The sequence below is a fragment of the Peromyscus eremicus genome, chromosome 3 (genome assembly GCF_949786415.1).
Source record: "Peromyscus eremicus chromosome 3, PerEre_H2_v1, whole genome shotgun sequence".
Classification (NCBI taxonomy): Eukaryota; Metazoa; Chordata; class Mammalia; order Rodentia; family Cricetidae; genus Peromyscus; species Peromyscus eremicus.
The window spans coordinates 26,498,704-26,524,537 of NC_081418.1; the positions used below are offsets into that span (position 1 = coordinate 26,498,704).

Here is a 25,834-nt window from a genome sequence, read left to right on the forward strand (position 1 = left end):
GCATAGAGAGGAAGACTGGACCACGGGCCTGAGTGCAGGTGTCTGAGGTGGTCTGCACTTGGCTGTGCAGCGGGGAGGACTTTTGCTCCACCCCTTGGCATTCCTATAAATACCCTTGGGACCTGCTGGAATAGGTTCCAGGCCCTCTCAAGGTTATCCTGTATTTTCTATCTTTATCTCTCCCCTCTATATCCTTCTAACTAATATTTCCTGCTGCTCCTACTCAAGAGCACTCTGGGGAAATGTGAGGGTGTAATCTCCACCCCACCCCCAACATATGTGTATGTATGAATACTATGTGTGGATTTGCTTGGACTTCTAATCATATATATGGTCTCCATAACTCCTGTTTCACTGAGCATCTAGAAGAAAAATATCTTTCTGCAGGATATAATCCTAGAAGATAGGTCAGCTGAGAAATCACTTTGGAATTTGAAACCGAGATGGGGGACAGGTGCAGGTTATAGGGGTAAATGTCATATATGCAATGTAGGAACTAAAATGCTTTTGTTCTCTTCTGTTGTGAAAGGTTTTGTCAAGCCACATATCCATTCATCTGTTTCTCATTAGTTTTGTTTTGTTCTCATTTAAATATACACATACACACAAACTAAAAAAAGAAAGTGTGGTACACACACATAGTAGAGCATTATTCAGTTGTTAAGAAAAATAAAATTTACAGTAATTTGATAGAACTGGAAATAATTATGATGGAGGCAGTAACCCTTCCAGTATGGTTAATCTGGAAGGACAAGCATTGCAGGTTTCTTCTCATATGTGGAGTTGAGTCTTAAAACTTTATATAGTTATGTTTCATTTGGAATACCCACAGAGGTTAGGTAACTAGTAAGGGTCATTGGGTAGGAGGGACCTTTCAAGGAATGAGTAACAGAAAATAGCATTACTGAGTGAGAAAGTTGAAGAATGGAATAGGAAGGATTGGATAGGTGGGGAACAAGAGAGCAGGGTAAAAGAGAGAACATGGGGAGAGATAACTAACACTGAAGGCCTTTTGGAAAGCAATATAGAAATCTACTATGTAGAAACTTTCTAAACTGTATGTACAATATAAAATAGTTCCAAAGGAGTTAATCAATAATGGAGATGGGAGGTGGCATGGGCACAATACCCCAACTAGACACAATATCCTACCAAATAAAAGCCCCAGTAATTGGAATAGGTTAACAAAAATGGAGAAAGAAACAAAATAATACAATACAAAATAAATACTGTAATGCTGTTAACCTTCAACAAAGGAAGGATTAAAACAGAACAGAATTCATATACTTGTTATAGTTAAATTGTTTAAAATATTTGTCCATTAGAATGAATTACATGGTTTCCAATAAAAAAATGTTTAAAAAAACAAAGAATATGATTTCAAAATTATTATTAAATCAAAATTTGAATTAAATGGGCTGGATGTGGGTGGGTGAGGAGATAGGCAGAATATAGGAACAGTTGGGGTAGGGGAAATTATAAACAGAATGTATTTTATAAAACAATCTATTTTCAATAAATTACAAATATTTTAAAGAGGTGAGGGATGATGGCTGCAGTTAAGTCTACTGGCTGTTCTTCCAGAGGACTTGAGATCAGTTTCCAGTACCCAGGTATGTCAGGGTACTCACAAATGTCTGTGACTTTAGCTTCAAGGGTTCCAACACCCTCTTCTGGCTTCTTTAGGACTACACACAGATGACGTGCACACACACACAAATAAATCTTTAAGAAAACTGAATATAAAAATGGAAAATTTGAATGAAATGAAGTATAAGTTGGACACTATCATAAACTTAGGGTTTATACAAACAGAACAGAGCTTTACTTCTGGGAATTCATTTTAAAATTCAACCAACATATAAAGAGCTTCTTCTAATTTTACCACATTGATAGCATTAATAGCAATAGTATTTAATTTTCCAACTTTCAACATTAGAAATTGTACTATTAGAGAATAAACACTCAAAGTCATTATAAATGCTGATATACCCCAAAATCACACACCAAAACTTTAGGATTTTAAAACTATTACCATGCTTTTAAGTTTAATGTACTCACCTTTTACTTGAATCTAAATGTATTATCTAAAGAAGTTTTTTTAAAAATTATGGGTGAATTAAGTGTTCTTGTATTTTAAATATATTAATGTTTAATGTATTTAAATTTATACACACACACACACACACACACACACACACACACATATTGTGGCCCATTTGGTTTTTGTTTTTCTATCAATTAATTATTTTTTTTCTAGCCTAATCACAGTTTCTCCTCCCTCCCTGCCAGTTCTCCTTTCTCTTCAGAAAAGGGCAGGCCTCCCATGTATATCAGCCAGCCACTCCAAATCAAGTTGTGGTAACATTAGATGTAAAGTCATATTTTATAAAAAGTTTGGAAAAAATTAAGCATGTGAAAGAAAAAACATTTCAATTAAGAAAAGGTAACTGAAATAAACCTAGGCAAAGTGAAACACAAAGGAAAAAGAGGCTCTTAAAGACATCACTTAGAGTATTTATAGTTTCCATTGTGGTTTAATAAATTGTACATCATTTTACATTAACGTTAAAGAATCTAGTGGAGACCAAAAGCGCCCGTTTATAAAACACTCACCTACAACACCATTCAATGCGACCTTCACCCTCACAAGTTTTTGCCCAGTGATTATCTGCCAAATTTTTCATTGCAACAGCATATTCACAAAGTGTTTCAGCGTCTTCACAGTGTTCTCTCCAGATCTTATCAAAGTCTCCCACTGTAGGCAAAGAAAAAACATGAGCTAAGTTAACGTTATTTTTATGTGAACTAATTTCATGAAAATAAGATAGTTTATAAAATAATACAAAAACTCATGAATTAAAACTTAATGGAGTTTTATACATTGCTTTACAACTGATGATCTGACAACCAAAATTTACCCTTTCAAACTGACTTATACAGTTGAACATCACTGATTGTGTACACACGCACACACACACACATACACACACACAGATAAACACATGAACTACCAGCTCATAAATCAAATGCATGTTAGTAGGGGACAAGTATGGCTGGAAATTAACCATTAGTTTCACATTATACAACCTTGGAAAAGAAGAACATAAACACTATGTTTTGTACTTAGTCTAGGTATGTTGTATCTCTTTTGGCCAGGAGGGACATGCTTCACGTGATGAAATGTTTGCTTTGCAAGCATAAGGACTTGGGGTTCCACTGCCAGAAGCTACAAGCTACAAGAACTGGGGGGAGAAACGGGTGGGTCCCTTCCGGTTTACTGATCATGGCTAGCAAGCTAACCAACAGTCCAGTTGGTCAGTTCCAGAGTAAGGATAGACCTTGACTCTAAAATCAGTAAAAATACAAGGTAGATGGTACTGAGGAATGACACCCAAGGTTGTCCTCTGTGCTACACACATGCACATGTACACATACAAACACATACACAGAAGGTTATAATCTAACTATTACTTTTAAATCAGTCTTCGTCACATTTAAGATGGAATTTCAAATGTCACTGTGAAGACTGATAGAGGTTGGAAAGTTATTTGACCAAATAAAGGTCATTTTGGTCATTAGCACAACAGGGTAAAGAATTAAAATTATCTGACTGCTTTCCTTCAACATCTTTAAACAAAGGAATTGAGTTCTCTTGTACCATATCTAAGTCTAGGTATTTATGTAGTAACAGAATAAACATAAAGAAATAGTCAACTGTGGGGTTAATTACATCCAAACTCTTCTTCCAAGCAAGATTAAGTCTTTTTTCTTTAACAATTAACACATTTATTCAAATTTAAAGAGCAGCCAATTAATTCTATTTACCGGCTACTTTAGTTCCACAGTCTAGTAAGTGTTGGAGTTGAAAACCTATTTATTACCCCTCGACTTTTGACTATGCCCATAAACACAAGTAAGGGTACAACACATCCATATACACATTGTCCAGTTAGAAGACCACGGTACCAATCATTCATAGACTAAATACTGATTTATTTCCAAAGTAAATGGAAGCTTAACTAACAGTAAAGGAGTGTTACGCCCTTAATATACTAACATTTTCATTAGTCACTAATTTTTTGTGAAGGGGCTGGGCTCTTAATTTATTACAAATCAGGTTAGCCTTCTCTGTCCCCTAAGAAGCAAATAATAATTTAATAAATTCTCAAAAATTTCTTTCTTAGCAACATCTATCAGATGGAGGGATGTATTAAGACTATAAACAGAATAAGAGGTCTTCAAAGCAGTACTCTGACTAGTGATTTTTCCATACACCTATGGGAGCTCATAATACTGTTCTTAAATTTATCCATCAGACTTGGTACTAAATGACTCAATGAGGTAATAGTGTAGTTTTAAAGCTGCTTTATGATTAGAGTTCTGTATCAACTTTAGAGGGCCCCTTGGACTTGTTTCACTATCCTATGTAACACATACATTATTCAGAAATACGTGAGTGAGTTACATGGGTTTGTAAATGTGAGCCATTTGCATAAAAATTCTATTATCAAATGTATTTCAAAGAACCTGTGAGTACTGAAAACTGATTTCATTTGTGCAAGTCTTGATTTATATTCTACATGGTAGGTAAAACTTGAAAATTTGAATATTGTATTTTATTTGGAAGAGAGTCCTAAACATCAGCACTAAGGGGGTGGGGGAAAAAGCCAAGAGAAAAAGCCAACAACAGTCCAGGGGTTGTTAGTGACACTGCTGGTAAGGACGCCATGTCCACAATGCTACTGGATCCAAGGGCAGGAAGCCTGAGCACCAGCTATCCTAGTTCCCATTAACTAGGGAATGCTAGAAACCTTGGATTCTAGCAGACACTCACTGAGTAAGGACGTATCAACTGAAGGCTCCCTGAGCACTAGCTATCCTAGTTCCCATTAACTAGGGAATGCTAGAAACCTTGGGCTCTAGTAGGCACTCACTGAGTAAGGACGTATCAACTGAAGGCTCCAAAGTGCTGGAGAAAAGTAACAGAAAAACAGAATACACTCAAAGTGGAACTCTTGTCACGGATGGTGACCGAGTTCAGTATTTGCCCATTACAGCTGAGAATTAAAGGTGGTGATGTGACACACTACTGCCCTCTATTAAACTTCTCAGTGTCCTTACCATGTCATTTTAGACTCTGAAACTTGATTTACTCTGTAATTAACTAACAGCTAAAAGATGCAAAGATGATTAAAACTATAGAGAAACCTATTTCCAAATGGCTTTTTAAAAGGCCTGTGTATTCCTCACAGTCCACAGAACTGTCTTTAAGGAGTGCTTTACGTGTAGTTTTGAGGTTCATTACCTGCTTATCTGACATTTAAAGGATTCAAACATTTGTCTGTGTGTTTAATTGATTTTAATTGCAAATAACTTAATATTTTAACATTTTCATTAACAGTAGAGTTTACATACCCTCAAAGTGTGCTCACACTGAAAGTTAATGTGATTGTAAGCAGAGTACACTTAGGTATATAACTAAAAATAAACAATAAAATTTTATATATTTTTATTCTTATACTGTATTTGATGAAAAGGGTTTTTCTTTTTTGAAGACTATTTTAAAGTGTGTGCAAGTGTGTAGGTGCCCATGAAAGACAAAAGAAGGTGTAAGATCAACTGGGCTGGAGTTTATAGGCAGTTGTGAGCCCCGTTACATAAGAGCTGAAAATCAAATCAAACATGGATTCTTGGAAGAACAGCAACTTCTATTAAGTGCTGAGCTATTTCTCTAGCTCCAGTGAAGAAAAAAAAGAATTACTGTTAAAAATGCTATATGAAATAATAAAGTTATCAAACAGGTAATAAAACAGAAAGTGCAAAGCATACAAATAAAACGTGAGTGAAGCTATAACAAACCAGACATGAACTTAATATATTCCCTATGTCCCTTGTAAGTATCCTGAACCACAACTTTTTTGTTGTTGTTTTTATTTTATTTTCTGATTATGATGATGTTCCTTAATCTCATATTTTTAATCAAGTGCGATTTTTTTTAAATTTTTTATTTTGCAATACAATTCAGTTCTACATATCAGTCACAGATTCCCTTGTTTTCCCCCCTCCCGCCCCCCTCACCTTCCCCCCAGCCCACCCCCCATTCCCATCTCCTTCAGGGCAAAGCCTTCCCCACAGACTGAGATCAATCTGGTAGACTCAGTCCAGGTAGGTCCAGTCCCCTCCTCCCAGGCCGAGCCAAGGGACCCTGCATAGGCCCCAGGCTGAACCACAACTTTTAATTCAAGCCCTTACCCAACAAATATTTATCAATGTCTACTAAGTATACACTACAGTAAATGTTTAATGGCTAAAAATGGACAAAAAACATAGTTGATTTTTAATTATGAGAAAATTTCACTTTCTGTTATATTCCTGAAAGCTTAAGGGCACTATTTTAAATAAATTAAGAGGGGAAAAAATGGGAAAGGTTAATTTTTTCATAGTATTCTGCTTTTTTTTTTTTTTGAGACAGGGTTTCTTTGTGCAGTTTTGGTGCCTGTCCTGAATCTCGCTCTGTAGACCAGGCTGGCTTTGAACTCACAGAGATCCACCTGGCTCTGCCTCCCAAGTGCTGGGATTAAATGTGTGCACCACCACTGCCCAGCAATATTCTGCTTTTATAGTGTCCAAAATACTGAATTTAACAAATGTTTAAGCATATTATAATGTGGGTTCTGAAAGCACTGCTGCCCAAATTAATTTAAAAAAAAGTTACCAAAATGTCCAGCATGTATATTCAAATTTCTTCTGCACACTCAAACTGTATACATAAAACGTATATTAAAAGTTGATTCTAAAGACTTTTGACAGTCACTTGGTTATTAGGTCAACCACAATTTTAACTACTGTTTCATTGGAAAGGACAATGCACTTTGCTTCCTGGCCATCCCTGAGATGTAAGCAAGCCTCTGCATGTTTCAACTACTAGGGGCAGGGCTTGCTCGTACCACCATGAACTCAGCCATGATTTCCCTGCAAGACACTGTGAGCTAAAAGAAATCTATTCCCTCAAAAAGTACAGTAACTTGGGGCCTGCAGAAATGGCTCAGTAGGTACAGTGCTTGCTCAGCACCCACTCAAAAGAAAAGGCCAAGGGTGGCTGCCTATAATCCCACACTAGAGGTCAGAAGAAGCTTCTGTGATGAGGGCTGAAAGGGTCTCATGTACCTGAGACTGTCCTCAAACTTGGATGAACTAAACTTCTGATTCTTCTGCCTCGAGCACCAGTGCTAGGATTACAAGAGTGCGGTACCATGCTCGATTTTATGCAGCTCTGGGAAGTGAACTCAGGACTTTGTGCATGCTTAGACAAGCGTTGTACCAGCACCTCACTTTCAAAATTCACTCCCTCCAGGAATCCTAGAACAATTGGATGTACATTAGAAAGAGACAAAGTATGAATATATCCAACAAATATACAACTTCACCTTTCCTATTACAAGGAATACAAAAATTACTTTTAGAAAGCATCATTACACACACACATACAAACACACTTCATGATCAAACAAGAAGAATAAACTTAGAGAATCATCAACAATAACTTATTCAACTACATAGTTTTAAAATCAACTTAAGTCATATAAATCCTAGAACAAAGTTCACAATAGCATGACTTCTACTTTTTGTACACTTTAAAAAACCCGCTGTAAAACAACAACAAAAATAAATAACTAATTTATAGTGGAAGTGGAGTCACATCTATGGAGTTCACAGGTATTTTTGTAAAATCTTTAAACTTAAAGAAAAGTAATTTGAACAAAAACACTAAATTATAATGAGTTTTTTATATTCAAGAAAAGTGAATCAGTGCATTTTACATGCTGTGATCACCTAATTACACATGATATTATTTTTCTCAGTCATTATTCTAATTCTCATTCTTAAAAGGTATAAATATAAAGCAAAGATCTGAAATTTAATGAATATAACTCTACAACTTATTTATAAACCACAAATGGTAAAATATTAACATAGAAAATACATTGGGACTCATAAGATTCAACAGTAAAATTATACCAGTCTTTTAAAAAAGTGGATAAAGGAACTGAAGCCACTTTTCAAGCCAGACATAAAAAAGGATTACCAGGCACATGAAAAGATGGTCATCATCACTAGTAGTCAGGGAAATGCTAATTAAAGCTACAATGTAATGGCTATGCTGTACGTGATAAAAAGGGAGTCTATGTACTCTGTTCTGAGAGTATAATACTACCATTATGGAAAACAATATAGAGCTTCCTCAAAACATCCCAAAGCTTTCACCTCCTCTCATCCTCTCTCCCCCGTTTCCCTCTCTGTATGTATGAAAAACAAAATCAATATGTAAAAGAGACTTTGTAATCTCATGCTTTCTGTGGTATTAACTACAAGATAAGAAGAAAAAAAAAACTCCAGGTGTCCATCAGTGAGTACTAGACAAAAGAATTATGGTATTTACATATATAATGAAGCATCATTCAATTCAAAAAAGGAAATCCTGCCACTCTTGACAATGTGAATGAACTTCGAGGTCATTACACTACATGAAATACACCAGTCACAGCAAAGACATGCATCACAGACCATGTAGATGTGGAATCTAAAGCAAGGGGCTTAAAGAAATATAAAGTACTGTGTGCTCATCAGAGGTCTGAGGAAGAGGGAAGAGTTGAAGACCCAGATGTTGGTCAAGGGGTAAAAACTAAGTTACAAAATGAACAGGCTTTAGAGATCTAATGTACAGTACTGTAACTATGTTAGAATGTATACATTTAGTAAGTAGTAAATTTTTAGTAGTCATACACACACAAAATAACTGTTAGTGATGGATGTCAACCAGACTGACTGAGGAATCATTAAGTAAGATATATTTTTTTTTATCAAAACAGCAGGGTATATACCTAAAACTTACTCAATATTTATCATAATCTCTTCTTTAATTATTTATATGTAATAAATGTATGTGCATGTATGATATACTGTTGAATCCATTTAGTGCTGAAAATCTGAGATCATAACATATCAGGGGAGTTATTACCATTTATACATAAAAAAAATAACATGTTAAAACTCTGAAAGGTAACTCTATAACAACAACAACAAAATCCTGTATGGGGCAGTGAGTAGGGAGAGATAGAAGGACTGGAAAGGGAATTCTGGGAGTGATGGAAATGTTTTATAGTTTGTGGCAGTGATTTCACAGGTGCATACAACTATTAGCATTCACAGAATTCTGTATTGTAGAAGGCGTTTATGAACTACACACATCAATAAACCTAAGCTTTAAAATGATGTGCAATGAGCAGAGCAAATGCTCCAAAATTAAAACTTATCGTGGTAACTGTTAATCTATAGATTAGAATATATTTCCTTAACTTCATGGTCAAATTCTAGAGAACCAACACCCCAGGGACCTAAGACTTACGTAAGACTTAAAGTTTTAGAAATCAGAGCAATTTTCTGGTTGTGACTCAGGTATACTGCCAATGTGACTATAAGATGTTATATCTCTGTAAGAGCAGAGTCAAGTCTGATGAACTTTAAAATGCTATTGTAGAGCCTGAAGACATGACGCTGATAACTGACTGAGAAAAGCTTATACTCCAGTCACCACAGCACCCTGCCTTTCTTCCTGAGTTTTACATTTGTAAATGTGAATGGACATGAACTAAGGTCTGCAACAAACAAACTGCAATGACTTTCCCAACCACAAACAGATGGGCTTCCATCAGTCAAATGCTGTATTTAATCTCTGTAACTGCATTATCTTTAATTTTCTGGCAGTTGTTCTCATCTCTGGTTGCCAATTCTCAATGCACATAGTGACTACACAGACATTTCATTTAATGGATCTAGAGTGTGAACTGGTCATTTACCCCAACGCTTTACAAATAAATCCACTGTACACTCATGGCTCAAAACCAACAGCCTAGATATATAGCAAGGTTGGAGAGTCAAACCCCAGTGAAACAAGACAGAAAGCCATGAAGCTTAGGGCAAAGTAGAGTCAAATGAAACTTTAAAAAGCAAAGTAGTTTATGCTTATATATATATCTTCATGAGGCAGCCTTTTATAAGATGCATTTATGATTAAGAAACTTCATCCAAAATACAAAAGTCTTCGACTACTTCTTGTAAAGGAGACAATGTAAGAAGAATCAGGACCATGTTACTGGTTTTTCCCTTGTGAAAATAATTTATGTACATAGCTATGACAACAATATACAATATACAAGTACAGTTTCCTGCCTGGTTGATGTAATGCCAAACTTGCAAATAAAAGGACTTACGAGTAGCCTACCAGAACTGAATTATGTGAGTAGGGAATTGCTACACAAGTAGGATCTAGCAATGCTCAGATACATCTTTTTACAGGTATGAGATTAACAATTTATTCTCAACAGGCCATGATGGACATGAGTAAAGCTGCACTGCATTTCAGGCACCAGAAAGCAGTACACCAGTGGTTCTCAGATATTATATTTTATAAATAGCATAAATTTAGCCTCTAAAATTTAGGAGACTATTGTTATGACCATAAAATTTTTATCTGTAAATTTAGGGTATACAAATATAAATAAATATATACAAATATACAAACTATTACCATGATTTTATATAAACATATTATACCCATCAAATTATCTTTAGTTTTTACAGTCTGAAAAAAAATCTTAAAACTAAACTTAGACTAAGTGATATGAAGGAACCAATAGGTAGGGAGGGCAGAGTAGCAGGTAAGAGGAAGAAGAGAATTCACTACATAGAGTAAAGCACAGCTAATTCAGGACAGTTTGCCAAATGTTACAATGTTCCCCAATATTTGTAGTTTTAAGTATGTAAAAAGGGAGATGTTTAGAATAACTTGGATCACTAGGATAAAGCCATCAACAAGAAGCTACTTCTATTACCTTCTTTCTTTTGTATATGAATCTTCAATCTACGTGAGGCATTGTATTAAGGATAATTAGGCAAACGGCAGAGTTCTACTGAAAGAAGTAAGCTCAGTGGGAAAGAGATAACTAACTCAGGAGTGATAGACATGAGAAGGTCACACCAACTGTGGGAAGTACAAAGACAGGCACTTATTTATGTAAAATTTGTGCTAAACATCCTAAGGAAGTAGTCTAAATGACCATCCATAGCATTTTAAGAGATGGAAAGATTTCTAATTTTAAACCATAGTATTTGATAACGTGACACAGATTACCTGATTCATCCATTTAGGTTTTTTTGCTGTTGTTGTTGGATTTTTAATTATTATTATTTTCTCTAGAGTTGTGCGATATAGTCTAGGCTCGTCTCCCAACTCTTCATCTTTCGGCTTCAATCTCTTAAGTGCTGGAATTAAAGGCTTATTCCACCACACTTGGCTAATAACTTGAATTTTAAATTGTCAAGAAAACAATATATATGGCTAAATTTACTGGGTAACACTATTCTTAGTTTCAAGATGAATATTCTAGAAAATGTTACATGAACAAGTGGGGATAGGATGGGGTAAGGGATAATGTCCCGGAGCCAATCAATTCTTAATGCTACCTTGGAGGTGTATAGGTAGGATAGTTATAAACAACACTTCTGGTATATATGCAACGTGAAGATAGTTGCGATCCCACTGATTTTAGAAATTAGCAAGAACTAATAAAAATGGGAGATCCAAAAGTATGTTTCATAAGACAGGGACTTCTTAATACCACTGTCAGTTATTAAAATTTACAATGTGAGACTGTTCTTTCAACAAACAGTTTGTGACAAACAGTTTTCAATCTATGTCAGAAAGGGTATTTCCAAGTACTGGATTGTTCTAAATTAATATAAATGCTATAAGAGATGGGTATGACAGGAGCTATGGGAAGCATTTGCCCATATTATTTAGATATCAATATAGGTATGCTTATTTTTACTACAGAAGTATGAAGACACAACAAAAAAAGGAAAGAAAAAAGAAAGAGACAATCTAATATATGAAATCAATTTAGGCATCAAAACTATTAACAGGGAAATTTCACAACACAACTGCTGATATGCACACTGTACCTTAAAATAAGTAACTCTTTACATAGCAGTGAAGCAAAAGTACTAAGAAGTTAGTCAAATCACTAACAGCTCTTTCTCAACTGGCACTTCCCTCCTCTATACTATGTTTTTATTATAGAAATGAAGCATCTTATAGGCAGACAAGAAATGAGTTTCATTCTTTTGCATCAAACTATCTAGTTTTACAACAAAATAACCTTAGTTCAGTGTCATCCCCTCCCCCACACCCCAATTGGTCCAACAGTCCAACAGTTACCTGCATCAGAAGCAAACAAGAAATATTTAAATGTGTTCTAATTTCCAACTTACACAATTGCCTTCTGGGGGCCTAAGAATCAACATTTTAAAATTAACAGAGTACTGGCACACACTAATGCCTAAGGTACATCACACTAGATTGGAAGCTAATGCTGAGAATATTTCAGAATCAAAACCAATCACCATTTCTTAAAGAATATAAGAATCCTAATTCTGTCTTTTCTTGAAGACTGTAAGTTGTCATTTTGAGTACTTTTACTGTAAATGAAGCATAAATAGCAGGCGTAGTTCTTCAGCATTACAACCTAGCTAGAACAGAAGAAACTCAACTTCTGGGAGTGCTCCCTGTGTTCTGTGAAGACCCCACTCTCACCTGTACCCTGAAACTACTAGGGTATCCAAGCATCACTTCCCACATCATCATCACTTTTCTGGGAGTCTTGTTTGTTTTCTTCCACATGGAGCTTCCAACCTTCAACTTCCAAAGAGTACATCCATACTAAATCACTGTCTCCATCCCTATACTAAGCCGATTTGCATGTCTACCCTGTTCTCACAGCACTCTTACTCAACCATATACAATGCATTTCTAAACTGGAGGTTTAATGGCTACTAACCTTTTCCCAAAGAATCTTACATTATCATTGTCTTTTCCTCTTTACTTTTATGAAAACTGCTTATTGTACCCTTCAAAATATTCTTATTTTTCTCTATTTGACCACCGTGCCTGTTACGTATGTCTTTATCAACTCTATATCAGATGAGTGTCAAGAGACACCTAACTCATTTCTTCTCTAGATTACTTCCTATTGCAGTCTTCTGTACTTCAGTGTTCTGACTTTTCTGGTTACTGGACACTCCATGGAGTTTTGTTTTGTTGTTTTTCTTTTTTCCTTCAAAAAAAGTTTTTATTCATTTTACATACCAACCACTGATTCCCCTCTCATCCCTCCTCCCACTCCCCCCCAACTTCCTCCCACCCGACCCACCCCTATCCCCTCCTCCAAAAGGGGCCTCCCATAGGGAGTCAGCAAAGCCTGGTATATACTCAGTTGAGGCAGGACCAAGCCCCTCTCCCTTGCATCAAGGGTGAGCAAGGTGTCCCACCATAGGTAATGGGCTCCAGAAAGCTAGCTCATAAACCAAGGATAGATCCTGACTCCACTGCCAGGGGCCCCTCAAACAGACCAAGCTATACAACTGTCTCCCAAATGCAGAGGGCCTAGTCTGGTCCCATGCAGGCTCTACAGCTGTTGGTCTAAAGTTCATGAGTTCCCACAAGCTTGGTTCAGTTGTCTCTGTAGATTTCCCCATCATGATCTTGACGACACCGCCCCCGCACCCCACCGCCCCCTTTTGCTCATATAATCCCTCTTCCCTCTCTTTGACTGGACTTCCAGAGCTCAGCCTAGTGCCTGGTTGTGGATCACTGCATCTTCTTCCAACAGTTAGTGGATGAAGGCCCTATGATAACAGTTAGGGTATTCACCAATGTGATTACTGGGGTAATCTGATTTCACTCTCCCCATTATTGCTGGTGGTCTAATCTGGGGTCATGCTTGTGGATTCCTGGGAATCCACCAGGTTTCTCCCTTACCCCATAATGTCTCCCTCTATCAAGGTATCTCTTTCATTGCTCTTCTCCTCCCTCCCTCCCTCAGCTCAACCATCCAGTTCCCTCATGTTCTCATTGCCCATCCACTCCCCTCTATAGACAGTTATATCCTACAAAGTTCCAAAGACAACACTTATAATGGACCTGAGACTAAGAACCACGACATCTGGGGTTTTGTTTTGTTTTTTTAATGTTTGTTTGGGCCGGTTAGGTAATCAAAGGATTTGCATTAATATTTTTCTTTTCAGGCTATCATCTGACACCACAAAGACACCTAATGATAAAATCAAATAGGTAACATACACTGCACACCTACTGTGTGCCCTTCACTCAATCAACTGCATCAGTACTCCTTTCAGTGTTACTGATTACTAAGCTCCTTTCATTTCTCTTCCTGCAAACAAAAACAAAAACAGTCCCCCAAACAAACAAACAACAAAACCAAAACAAACCTTCTAGGCCTAAGTTACCTACATTTTTGGTGGAGTCTATTACAGCGATAAAGCAAAGATTCTCTTATAGGCATATGCACGTGTGCCACACACGTGAGCACACGAGCACGCATGTGCACATGCGCGCAAACACACACACACACACACACACACACTTTTCTGACTCTGTATCAGAATGGGTGTTGACTAGGGGAAAACACAACAAGAAACCTCACTTGAAAAAAAAGAGAACCTGTTCAAAATCTCTTGGTGGTCATAGAACTGGTCAACTCACTAACACAGTTGTGGAGAAAGTCCACTGAAAGAAAGCGCAGGTTAAAATGGTTTCCCCACAATCCTCTCACTTCAGGTGTTTGCTCAAAAGCAGTGACAGCTGGAGAGATGGCTTGGCCACTAAAGTGCTTGCCTTGCAAGCAGGAGGCCCTATGTTCAGATCCCTAACACAATATACAAGGCCCAGGCCCAACATCATGCAATCATAATCCCACCGATCTCAAGGGATTGCTGTCTGGCCTAATTAGTGAGCTCTAAGATTCAAAGAGAAACCTTGTCTCAAAAAATAAAATGGACACAACCAAGGAAGACACCTGAAATTGCCCTCTGGCCTTCACAGGCATACGCACACATGCACTTATACACACACATTCACACACACAACACACATACACACACCAAAACTACAAAAAAAGCAAAACCAAAACTGAAAATCCACATGGCTCCAGTTCTGTTCTCAATCAGATACACTGATCAAGTAAATCTGACCAATCAACAAAGTCCTTGTTTGGAAAGCAAAACTAAACTAGCTATTTCTTAAAATTACTGTCTATACATATTATGATCAATTTAAAATAGTTTAAGTTGCTGTGGAAGTCAAATTTTATAATTCTGTATAGCAAAGATAGAAAATACTTGTGTGTGAAAGCATATTTTCCTTCACATAAACTCAATCTATAACAGTCTCTTATCTACGAATGTCTGGACATAAAACATCCCTTCTCATCACCAATGCTAGAACTGTGCTCACATTTTCTTTTAGTAACTTCTTCAGATATACAGTACTATCTCAAACTCTGCTCTTTCTTGTCAATTCTCTTTCTCTTATACACACTGGCACAAGACCTCGGAGTGGTGGGTGACACAGGGCGGGAAAGGAAATGGAGCAGAGTGAAAGGGTGGTAAGTGCATTAAGCCCACCTTCTCACCCTTGGAACCCTATTCACTTTCCCGGCCCGGGCCTGCTCACCACTGTCCACACTTACCAGCTGGACAGATTAGAACAGGGAAAAAAAAAAAAAAAAACCTTTCTTCATCAGAGCAGGAGGGTCTCATTTTCATCTTTCTTACTGTTGCATTTCAAATCCACTATCAGAGATAAAGGCAAAGAAAACTCAACCCTTGCTCGTGTTCTTATTTTTCAGTAACTGCTTATTTCCTTTCCCATTCCACCCCAAGCCATTTCTTTCATTAGCAGTATATCCCTGGGAAAGCCGTACTGCACACTGCCCTAGTTCAACTATTTCCATCTCCACAGCCCACACCCACCAGTTTATATCTTTTACCTTGCCCAACTTTTAGCGCTGCTTCCTGCTCTCCACTTTCTCTTATATTCTAACATTTAAGTCACCAACATTAGAATAAGAGATGGGAAGGAAATTCTATTATTTCCCATAAAATAGTACAGCACTAATGAAGAACAATCTTGGCCTCATGTAAGTTACTTTGATCTTCTTAGGACTGAGTCCACTATAAAAATGAAAGGACTAATTTAGGTTATACACTAAGTCTGGCTGATATGTTTCCTGTCCCTAATGATAGAGATGCAGAAACTGAAGGTGTGAGATAAAATGTAGACAGTTTAAGATCAACCATGCTTGAGAATCATTAATGAAAACTCTGAGTTCTTCTAGTCTTACACTCCACGATTTTAAGTGAGACTTTGGGTTATATACCTAGACTTTCTCAGAAGGCATTCAAATAACTGAGACTAGGACTGTGTCAAACATGAACGTTGAAAAGGGCACACTTACTCAGATCATCTATTTTGCAAGTTAACTGATGGGGTATTATGTATCACTAGAGCAAAGCCTAGAGAAGCCTAGATTGTTGATGGAATTTAGGGCATTAAAATGCCAAAAGAATAGCTTCATTCAAATGCTTAGACTGTCAGGAATCCTTTACCTGCCTAACAGCACATCAAATCATTCACTTCTGAACTACATATATTGCTTTCAGTTCTGGTAATTTCTAAGTACCAATCCTCATTATGAACTAAGAGTTCCCCTAGTTAGAATTTGGGCTTAAAGACATGTTTAAACATGTGGGACAAAGCATGCATAAACAGCAGCTTAAAGAGATAATGACACATTAGCAGGGTGTTAATTTAAGTGGAACCTATTCCTTTATGAATAAATGAATAATGAATAACAATGAAATTACTACAAAAAGGTTAATAATAGAAACTGAATTACACACTAGTCATTTTCTTTTAAAAGATGTGCCTTAAATTTGTAAAAAATAGCACAATAAATTGAAGAAAAGTGGGTCCATTTATTTCCTCATTTCTCCAAACAACATAAAAACCAACAGAGAATGCCATTATGTAAGTGCATTTTGTGACTATCAAGAATGATGCAACTGTTGCTATGGTAACCACTCATTTTATTGAATTGCGGTTGGGAACTAAAGCAATTTTAATAAAAAAAAAATTCAATACCTTAATATGCTTGCCAAGGCTCTTCTATTGGTACCTATCAAACAATAGCTTTAAACCTTTATGGGGATATCAAATGGCCTCTATTAAAAGCCAGGACTGAGTTGTCAAGGAAAGAAACTTGGAATAGTTTTAAAAATAAAACACAGCACCGACACTCAAAGGAAGAAGACATGGACTGAACTTCTAGAGTAACTGGAAAGTGCATAACTGAAAAGCAACATGATCTCACAGGTCTTTGTTCCTTCACTGTCATATTTCTCCTTTAACCTAAATCATTAACTAGTTAAATGACTAACACTGCTGAGTTTGCATTTTGCAATTATGCTAAAGCAAAACTCCGCTGGAAGTATCCCATTTTAATACTTAAGAGATTTTTTTTTTCTTCCCTTGAGCATATGACGAATAAAGCAAGTTTTCAGCTTCGGAAATCTTATAAAGTTGCTTTGTTTGAGAGCCTCCATTTACAAAATGCCAGGATAACTCGTAAAATCCAACTACAGACACTGTTCCGGCATAAGCAAAAGCCAGTAAAGCTGCTTCCATGGAGGGGGCTGCACCTATGGCCGGCTTCAATGGCATCCGTGTCTTTCAGAGTCCCTGTGGTTAGCCACTGTTCAAAACTGCACAGTATCTAAAGAACCTGCCCCAGATCTCTTTCTTGCCTGCCTCCACAAACTTGAAGATGGAGCTGCGGTGGGAGGGCTCTGCCTGCTACGCTTCCTCCCCACCGTTAAACCAGGTGAAGCACCTTGAGATCCTCTCCTGGGCCTGATGACTTCGCAGCCCTGGAAGCCCGGGCACGGGGAGGCCTCGGCACGGCCTTGCCAAGAAGCGAAGAGGAAGAAGATGGGGGCTGTTGCCAAGCGAGCAGAACAACAGGCTGGTCCAGCGCAGAAGCGTGAGGGGCAGCTTGGCTTCTGCCAGTCTCCTTCCTGGGCGGATTTTTTCCCCCTTGTCTTCGGGTCTTACCTGAAAGGCACTCCCTCTCTCCCTCCCTCCCTCCCAGTGCGTGCTCGGTGACAGTGGTCTCAGCACAGCGCTGGGGACAGGGCCTGGGCCGGTGGCGACTGCCCATCAGGGTGCCGGGCGCCCAGAGCAGGAGGCCGGTGGCGGCCTGGGCAGCCGACGTGCCGCCCCCGTGCGTGTCAATGGTGGCCTGTGGGGCTGGCAAGAGCTGACCCAGGCGGGGGCCGCGCCTCCCCTCCCCCGCCGCCTGTTTACCTTCGCGGTACTTCTTGCGGAGCCGCCGGTGGACGCTCTTCACCACCCCGGACAGCTTCTCCTGCTCGAGCTTCCGCTCCTGCTCGCGGGGCTGCGCGGCGCCCGAGGGCCGCTGTCCGCGCGCGGCGCCTCGGCCGCCCGACCCGGGCTCCATCGCGCCGCCGCCGCCGCCGCCGCCGCCGCCGCCGCCGCCGCCGCCGCCGCCGCCCCTCGGGCCCCGCGGTCTCTCCCCGGACGGAGGAGGTGGGCAGCAGCGGAGGCAGCAGCCGGAGGATGAGGCCGCGGAGCCCCAGCCAAGGCCTCGGGGGCGGGGTCTTCCCCGCAGCGCGAGGTGATTGGTGGGCTTCGGAGGGCTGGGCGGAAATGGAAAGGGCCGAGGGCCAATGGGCGGAGGGCGGCGGCGCAGCGCCGGGTTGTTTGGGAAGGAGCAGCTGGAGGGGGCGGAGGGAGCACTGGGCCTCTTGCCAGGCCCCGCCCCGGATGCTGTGCGGAGGAGCCCGGGCGGCCTGGGGGAGGGGGCGGGGAGAAGGTCTGCGGTGCGAGGTGCGCTTGCGCCTGCGAGTTGGCTTAGTTTGAGCTTCATGGTGAGGTCCAGCTTTGGCACGTCTCCCAACTTTGCAAAGCTGTGTGTTATGATAGGATGCCACTCTCTGAGTTCACTTCGCACCTGTGTCGCTTCCCATCGACCCCATCAACCCATGGACGACTTGACGGCACAGAGTTTTACACTTCAAGGAGGAGTCCAAACTTGCATGCTTCTTGGGGGGTCAAGGAGAGGTCAAGCTACCAAATCCGGATTTAATTCTCTAGCTAGCTGTGGTTAATGCCAGGCATGTGGCAGAAGCACCAAAGACGCCTAAATGGGAAAAGAAAGGTAGTAGAAAAACAATAGAAGATGTGGAATAATCAAGTTGGAAATATTACTACATCGTCTTCCTGTAGAACCTTTATACTCTGCATACCATGGGGTTGCTAGAAAACCTACATTTATTGTAGGTAGCCTCAGAACTCAGGAAAGTCTGCTCATGTGGTCTCTCTCACATGACTGTAGAGTCCACTACTGCATGCAGAGTTCACTGATCAACTTTCCCTTCCTAACTCCTTCAGGCTTGGTATGGTGGCGCATGTCTAATCCCAGCTCTTGATCGGGGAGCAGAAGTATGCTAATCTCTGTGAGTTCAAGGCTAGCCTGGTCTACAGAGCAAGTTCCAGGACAGCCAGAGCTACACAGAGAAAATCAAAAAAAGAAGAAATAAAGAAACATGGAAGACTGTTCTCTAAAAATAGACCTTATTAGCTTGGTACTGGTACCTAGGCGGGTGGAGATACTGCAGGCCGGGAATGAATTGTATCTAATTGTGTACTATGTGATTGTGCAGCTGTTGGTTACATTACATTGTATAGACATTGTTGCATTGAAACTTTCAGATCAACGATTTTGTAATATAAGTAACATTCTCCTTCTGTAACTGTCAAGTTCAAAGGAAACTCCATTTCCCCAAATTTTGGGGGTTAGACAAAAGCCAGCATTCCTCGGGAACTAGGGGAAGCTAGTTCCCCTCTACCAAAGGAACTATTTCCCTTACCTTTGGCAGAAGGGACAAATGGTTATCTGTGGTGCCTATTAGCATGCTGGCCTCCTGGCCTCCTGGCTCTCCCCCCACCCCCCCAACTTCCTCTATTCCTCTGGCTCAGGAGCTTCCCTGCCCCCAGCTTCTCTCTATAAGCCTAAGTTGGCTATGTGTATTTGGCTATGGTCCTCTTTCTGGCCCTTTCTTGGTCCTCTTTTGGTCTTCCTCTCACCTGTCCCCGACCCCTTTACCCCAAACCACCCCCCCACCCCCTCTCCCACCTCCACCCCCCATGTACCCTGCCCCTTTCCTCTCTCTCTACTCTGCTCCTGCTTCTTTCCTGGTCAGGTCCAGTCTTCTGGCCATGTTTACTCTCTTACTTTCTCTCTCTACTCTGGACCCTTCCAGATGCCTCTAGCTGTTCTCTCCTTCATATCTGCAATAAAAACTTTCCCCTCAACCATACAATAGAGTGGTCATGTAGTCAGTTTATACACTATTTCACGTTTCCTCCTGGGTTAAGATGATCCTGAAGAACAAAGTATTACACGTTTTTTCCAGATCATAGGAGAAGAAATACCACAGTGAAGTAGATCAGACACAGACAGATAAACTCCAAAAGAACTAATTTCAATTTCAAAGAGAAATTCCAAGAAATAACTAGAAAACATGTATGTGGTCTTAACATAGGGAAATTTCATTTGGGAAGAAAAGAGAGCTTGGATGGTTTGTTTGTGGTGTTTTGTTTTGTTTTTTCCACATATGAAAAGTAAATAAAGTTGAAAATATTGGAAAGCTACATAGTAGTTGGTAGTGAAGATATGTAGGAACATATGTCATTTGTAGTGAATATTAGGTGCTCAGTTGTTTTTGTTGTGTTGTTTTAAAATCAACCTTTTCTACTTCCATCTAGGAAAGTAAATCTAATGATGTATTTTTATTTAAATATTTTTTATTTTAATTATGTGTACATGTGTGGGTTTGTGCATGTGAACACCATGCCCTCTGGTACCAGAAGAGTGTATTGGGACAGCTGGAGCTAGAGTTAGTTTTAGGTAGTTGTGAGTCATCATGTGGGAGCTGGGAACTCGATTTGGGTTCTCTTCAAGAGCTGTAAACTCTCTTAGCTGCTGAGATAACTCTTCAGCCAAGGATTTGTTTGTTTCTTTGTTTTGCCTTTTCAAACCTTCTTTCATACTAATAGCAGATGAATTTTGAAGACCTTTTAAAAGGTTAAAAACGTTGAAGTGAATTTGGGAAATATAGGAAGGATTAAAGATGGTAAAAACTACTCAAAGTTTTACCAGTGAGAGGTAACAACATTTTTTTTTTGGCCTGTATGTACCAATTTCAAATGAGGGGTTTCTCAAATGGCTAGGTGGTAATCTATTGAGTGAATAACATACCATTTTACTAGTTAACCCCCAGTCACTTTATATTTATGTTGTCTTCATTTCCCTCCATTAGAAGCCACATTACATGTGGTTAATACCTTTGATGGTTTTTATTTGATTATATGTATCATTAAAGAAACTTCATTAGATCGCCCTAGGAAGGGGAAATAGATAAGATCTCCCAGGTAAACTGGGAGGCGATAGAAGGGAGGGGATGGGGGATGTCAAGATGAGGAATCAAGATGGCCGAGTTGAGGGAGGAACTGAGAGGGAGAGCAATGAAAGAGATATCTTGATAGAAGGAGCCATTATGGGGCAAGGGAGAAACCTAGTACTAGGGAAATTCCCAGGAATCCACAAGGATGACCCCAGCTAAGACTCCTAGCAATGGTGGAGAGGGTGCCTGAACTGGCCTTCTCTTGTAATCAGATTGATGACAACCCTAATTGTCATCATAGAACCTTCATCCAGTAACTGATGGAAGCAGATGCAGACAGGTATCCACAGCTAAGCACTGGGCCAAGCTCCTGGAGTCCAATCGAAGGAGAGGGAAGAGGGATTATACGAGCAAGGGGTGGGGGTCAGGATCATGATGGGGAACACTATAGAGACAGCTGACCCAAGCTAGTGGGACTCTGGACTGACAGCTAGGGAACCTGTCAGGGACTGAACTAGACCCTCTGAATATGCGTGACAGTTGTTTGGCTTGATCTGTTTGTGAGGCCTCTGACAGTGGGACCAGGACTTATCCCAGGTACATAAACTGGCTTTTTGAAGCCCATTCCCTATGGTGGGATACTTTTCTCAGCCTTGATGCCAGTAGAGGGTGGAGGGGCTTGGTCCTGCCTCAACTTGGTATGCCAGACTTTGTTGACTCCTCCTTACCCTCTCTGAGGAGTGGATGGGGGTGGAGAATGGGAGGGGGAGTAGGAGAATGGGAGGGAGAAGGAACTGTGGTTAGTATGTAAAATGAAACATAAATAAATAAACCCCATTAAAGTCCAATTTCTAATTCAAAGGGTCATACCTACTACACTTTTTGATACTTGTTATCAAGATACCTTTTGTACATGGACTAGGAGTTTATGTCACGTCTGGCAATGTAAGTGGCTATTTATTTCTTTGTACCATTACCAAGTAGAAGTACTACTATTTGCTGATTGATCATAGGGGCTGTTAAAAGTCCCTATATTTAAAAGCATGAGGAAACTTCCTGCTACTTCTTAAGTAGTTATACTCTTTGTCATAATATTTAGTTTAACATATTAATATAAAAGAAACATTTACAATAAACAGTCATTTTCCAAGAAAATTGAAAAAAAACACATATCTTAATTTGTTTTTTTGACTTCTGGTTTTCTTGAGAATCAACTCAAGAACTTGAGATTGGATAGTTAAATTTTACTTAAAATTTGCATGAATTCCAATTGAGCGAAGGCTTATATATCCTGAAAAAAACCAATATTGAGTTTTCTTAACAAGACATGACAAATGGCCATAGATTACACGATGAAGGAAGTTTACAATTACCTTTCTCCAGCCTACTTAGTAATACTAGGCAAATCTGTACATCTGCCCTGGTAGAAAAGCAATTGTAACAGGTTTTTCAACTAAGTGCAATAACTGTTCTCATTGATGAAAATGTAGCATGTAAGTTTAGTGTCATACTGAACAAGCATACCCTATAGCACCTTTCTTCATCTAGTAGAAGCTTTTGATTTATTATAAACATGTTTTTATAATTCTTCTAATATTAACTTAGATGTCTTTCAGAGATAGAAGATGTTGGAAGGAAACACTATACGTTTAGAGGAAAAAGCAGTCTTGGACTGTACTCAACCCCTGGTCACTAATTTCTCATCTTCACCTCTTGCCTTATCTGACCACTTTCTACACCCTCCTCCAGGTATGTCATAGCAAGGTTCACCTGTTGAAAGAAGCCATCTCATACAGCGTGAAGGAAAGGCTTTTTGTTTATAGTCACACTCTTTATAAGAAGAGTGAAACCCTACTGGTGATGAAGAGAGTCAATACAGTATTATATATATTAATACAGAGTCAATAACAAAGTGGAAGCTTAAAAAAGTACTCAGCGATGAAAGCAAACTCTAAAAGTCCACATCACAGGTTCTGCGTGCCTTTGCAAAGGTGTAGTCCCTTTCATTCTGCCTGTATTGAGCACCCCTGCAGGACAGAGAGCTGATAATGAAAATTAGGAATCTTTCAATGGCCTAAAACATTTATATTTTATTTTTAATTGATTCTGATGATGCTGTCTACTTCATTTGGCCTTCTTTATTGCCAAACTTTAAAAATATTTTTTAATGTTATACAATACAAATCCCAATGTTAAATTTATATTTATGACTCATTAACAGTATGCATCAATAGTGCAAAAAAGAATTGGTCAACCGCCTCATTACTGATGATAGGGCTATTACATTCCAAGTCAGAAAAATATTCAACTCATGACTTTAGGAAATTCAGTTAAAACGAAGATGAGATGTGTGGCAGTTTCCTCCAAGGTTAAAACTTTACATTTTGGAGAGAAACTTGTTAAGACATAGGTAGAAAAAAAGTGAAACAATAAGCTATTTAGTGACAGGATGTTTACAAGACGGTGAAACAATGAAACAACAGGATGTTCTAAGGGGAAGTTAAACACTCCATCCCACAGAGAAGCACTTAAAACAGGAAGGAAACAACTCAAGATAGCTTCAGGAAGACCCTGAAAATGACCAGGTTCACTAGTCTTTTTCCTCAAGAGTAAATAAAGACTAAAGACTGCTGAAAGTGACTTTCAGGCCAGCCCAGCCACCTAGAGAAGCAGAGAGCAGCAGAACTGCCCAGAAGAAACAAAGACCGTCTTAATCGCTGAAGACACTCAAGCCAACTGTGCTACATGGAAAGGATACTTTGCAATCTGTTGAGCTTGGAGCAGGTGCTGTGGAATATTGCTTTAACTAGGCAAAGATCTGTTACATTTGTTTATGCTGTGTCTCTGTGTGTTGCACCAAGCACCACTGGTGTGTGGGTTCACGTGGCTCCATGGAAAGTTGACTCGGAGGCATCTTAAGAATGAATCTAGCATTTCATGGCTGCAGGGGGATCCAGCCTTGAAGGACTGAAGCCCCTTCCTTTCGCCTCAGGCATTTTTATTTCTCTCCATTCCAGTTTAGCCAGTTAATTTCCATATGCTCAAAACAACCTGAAAGGAGCTTTCAAATATACAGTGCCAAGTGCAAATTCCCTGATTTCTCAGGTACCATGGTTTTCCAGGTTTCCTGAACCAAGTTTTGCACAGGCCATTGTGTCCTTGGGAAACTCTGAAACAAGATTCACATAGAGGGACAGCAAGAGAAACAAAAGGTGTCTGCTAAACAAAAAATGGATTAGGGCTAGGTGCTGCTCTCTGGAGCCAGGCCAGGTGCCGCTCAGCAGGAATGCAGCCACAAGGCTGAATTTGCTTAATTATGTAAGGATGTGTTGCTGTTTCACCTAGCCTGCCTAAGGCACCTCATTGGTCTAATAAAAAGCTAAATGGCCTGTGAGAACAAGGAGAGCAAGGGAGAAAGAGAGGGAGATACCCAGGGCCAGTCAGGCAGCCACCAGCCAGCCAGACACAGAGTAGGACATACAGAATGAAAGAAAGGTAAAAAGTTCTGAGGCAAAACGTAGATGAAGAGAAACAGGTTAAATTAAGTTATAAGAGTTAGCAAGAAACAAGCATAAGATAAGGCTGAGCATTCGTAACTAACACAAAGTCACCATGTCATGATTTGGGAGCTGGTTGGTGGCTCAAAAGAAAGCCTGTTAGAGACAGGCATCTGTATATTCTAGGTTTTCAGCTTTTGTGAGATTTCATCCATTCTGGGGTGGGCTTTGGTGATACAGCTCTCTTTTAGTATTTCTGCTCCTATAAATAATCCCCTTACGCATATCCATATTATAAGTAATCCCAATAAAACTCACTGGTTTACCAAATTGGACTTTGGTGGTTTCTTAATTAGGGTTACTTTTACCATTTCTAAACACTATAACCAAAAACTAGATTAGAACTTGGAGTCAGGAGATGATGCAGAGGCCATGGAGAGGTGCCGCTTACCGGTTTGCCCCTCATTGCCTGCTCAGCCTGCTCTTACAGAACTAAGGACCAGTGGCCCAGGGATGGCGCCAACCACAATGGGCTGGGTCCTTCTCCTTCAATCACTAATTGAAAATGCCCTACAGGATTGCCTACAGCCTCACCTTATGGAGGGATTTTCTCAATTGAGATTCTCTCCTCTCAAATGACTCTAGCTAGTGTCAAGTTGACATAAAACTAGCCAGCACAGATGGTATCCATACTGGTTTGTCATCAGTTCCCTAACTGGGGTGAGTCACATGTGTGTTTTATCTCCCCAAGAGAAGTTTGTCGCACAACACTTGAAATGTAAAATTTGTATTATCTTGGAAATAACTGCTTATTATTTGGAGAGTTGTTAACCATTCATGCAAAAATACCAATAAGTATAAATCTTTTGTTTAACTTTAAATTGTAGAAGCATCATTAGGTGGGAATATTGTAGAAAAACTAAGAAAAAAAA

General features: G+C 39.4%; 1 protein-coding gene across 1 annotated transcript in view; it reads right to left on the reverse strand.

Moving 5' to 3' along the window:
• The window catches only part of Bmt2 (base methyltransferase of 25S rRNA 2 homolog), a 52,666-nt gene extending 34,229 nt beyond the window's left edge, over nt 1-18,437 (reverse strand). Inside the window, exons 1-2 of the mRNA XM_059257389.1 lie at nt 18,284-18,437; nt 2,617-2,758 (exon numbers count right to left, since the gene is read on the reverse strand). Of these exons, the coding sequence (XP_059113372.1) occupies nt 2,617-2,758; nt 18,284-18,437 (296 nt within the window). The remainder of the gene's footprint in view (nt 1-2,616; nt 2,759-18,283) is intronic.
• Between the last annotated feature and the right edge of the window lie 7,397 nt (nt 18,438-25,834).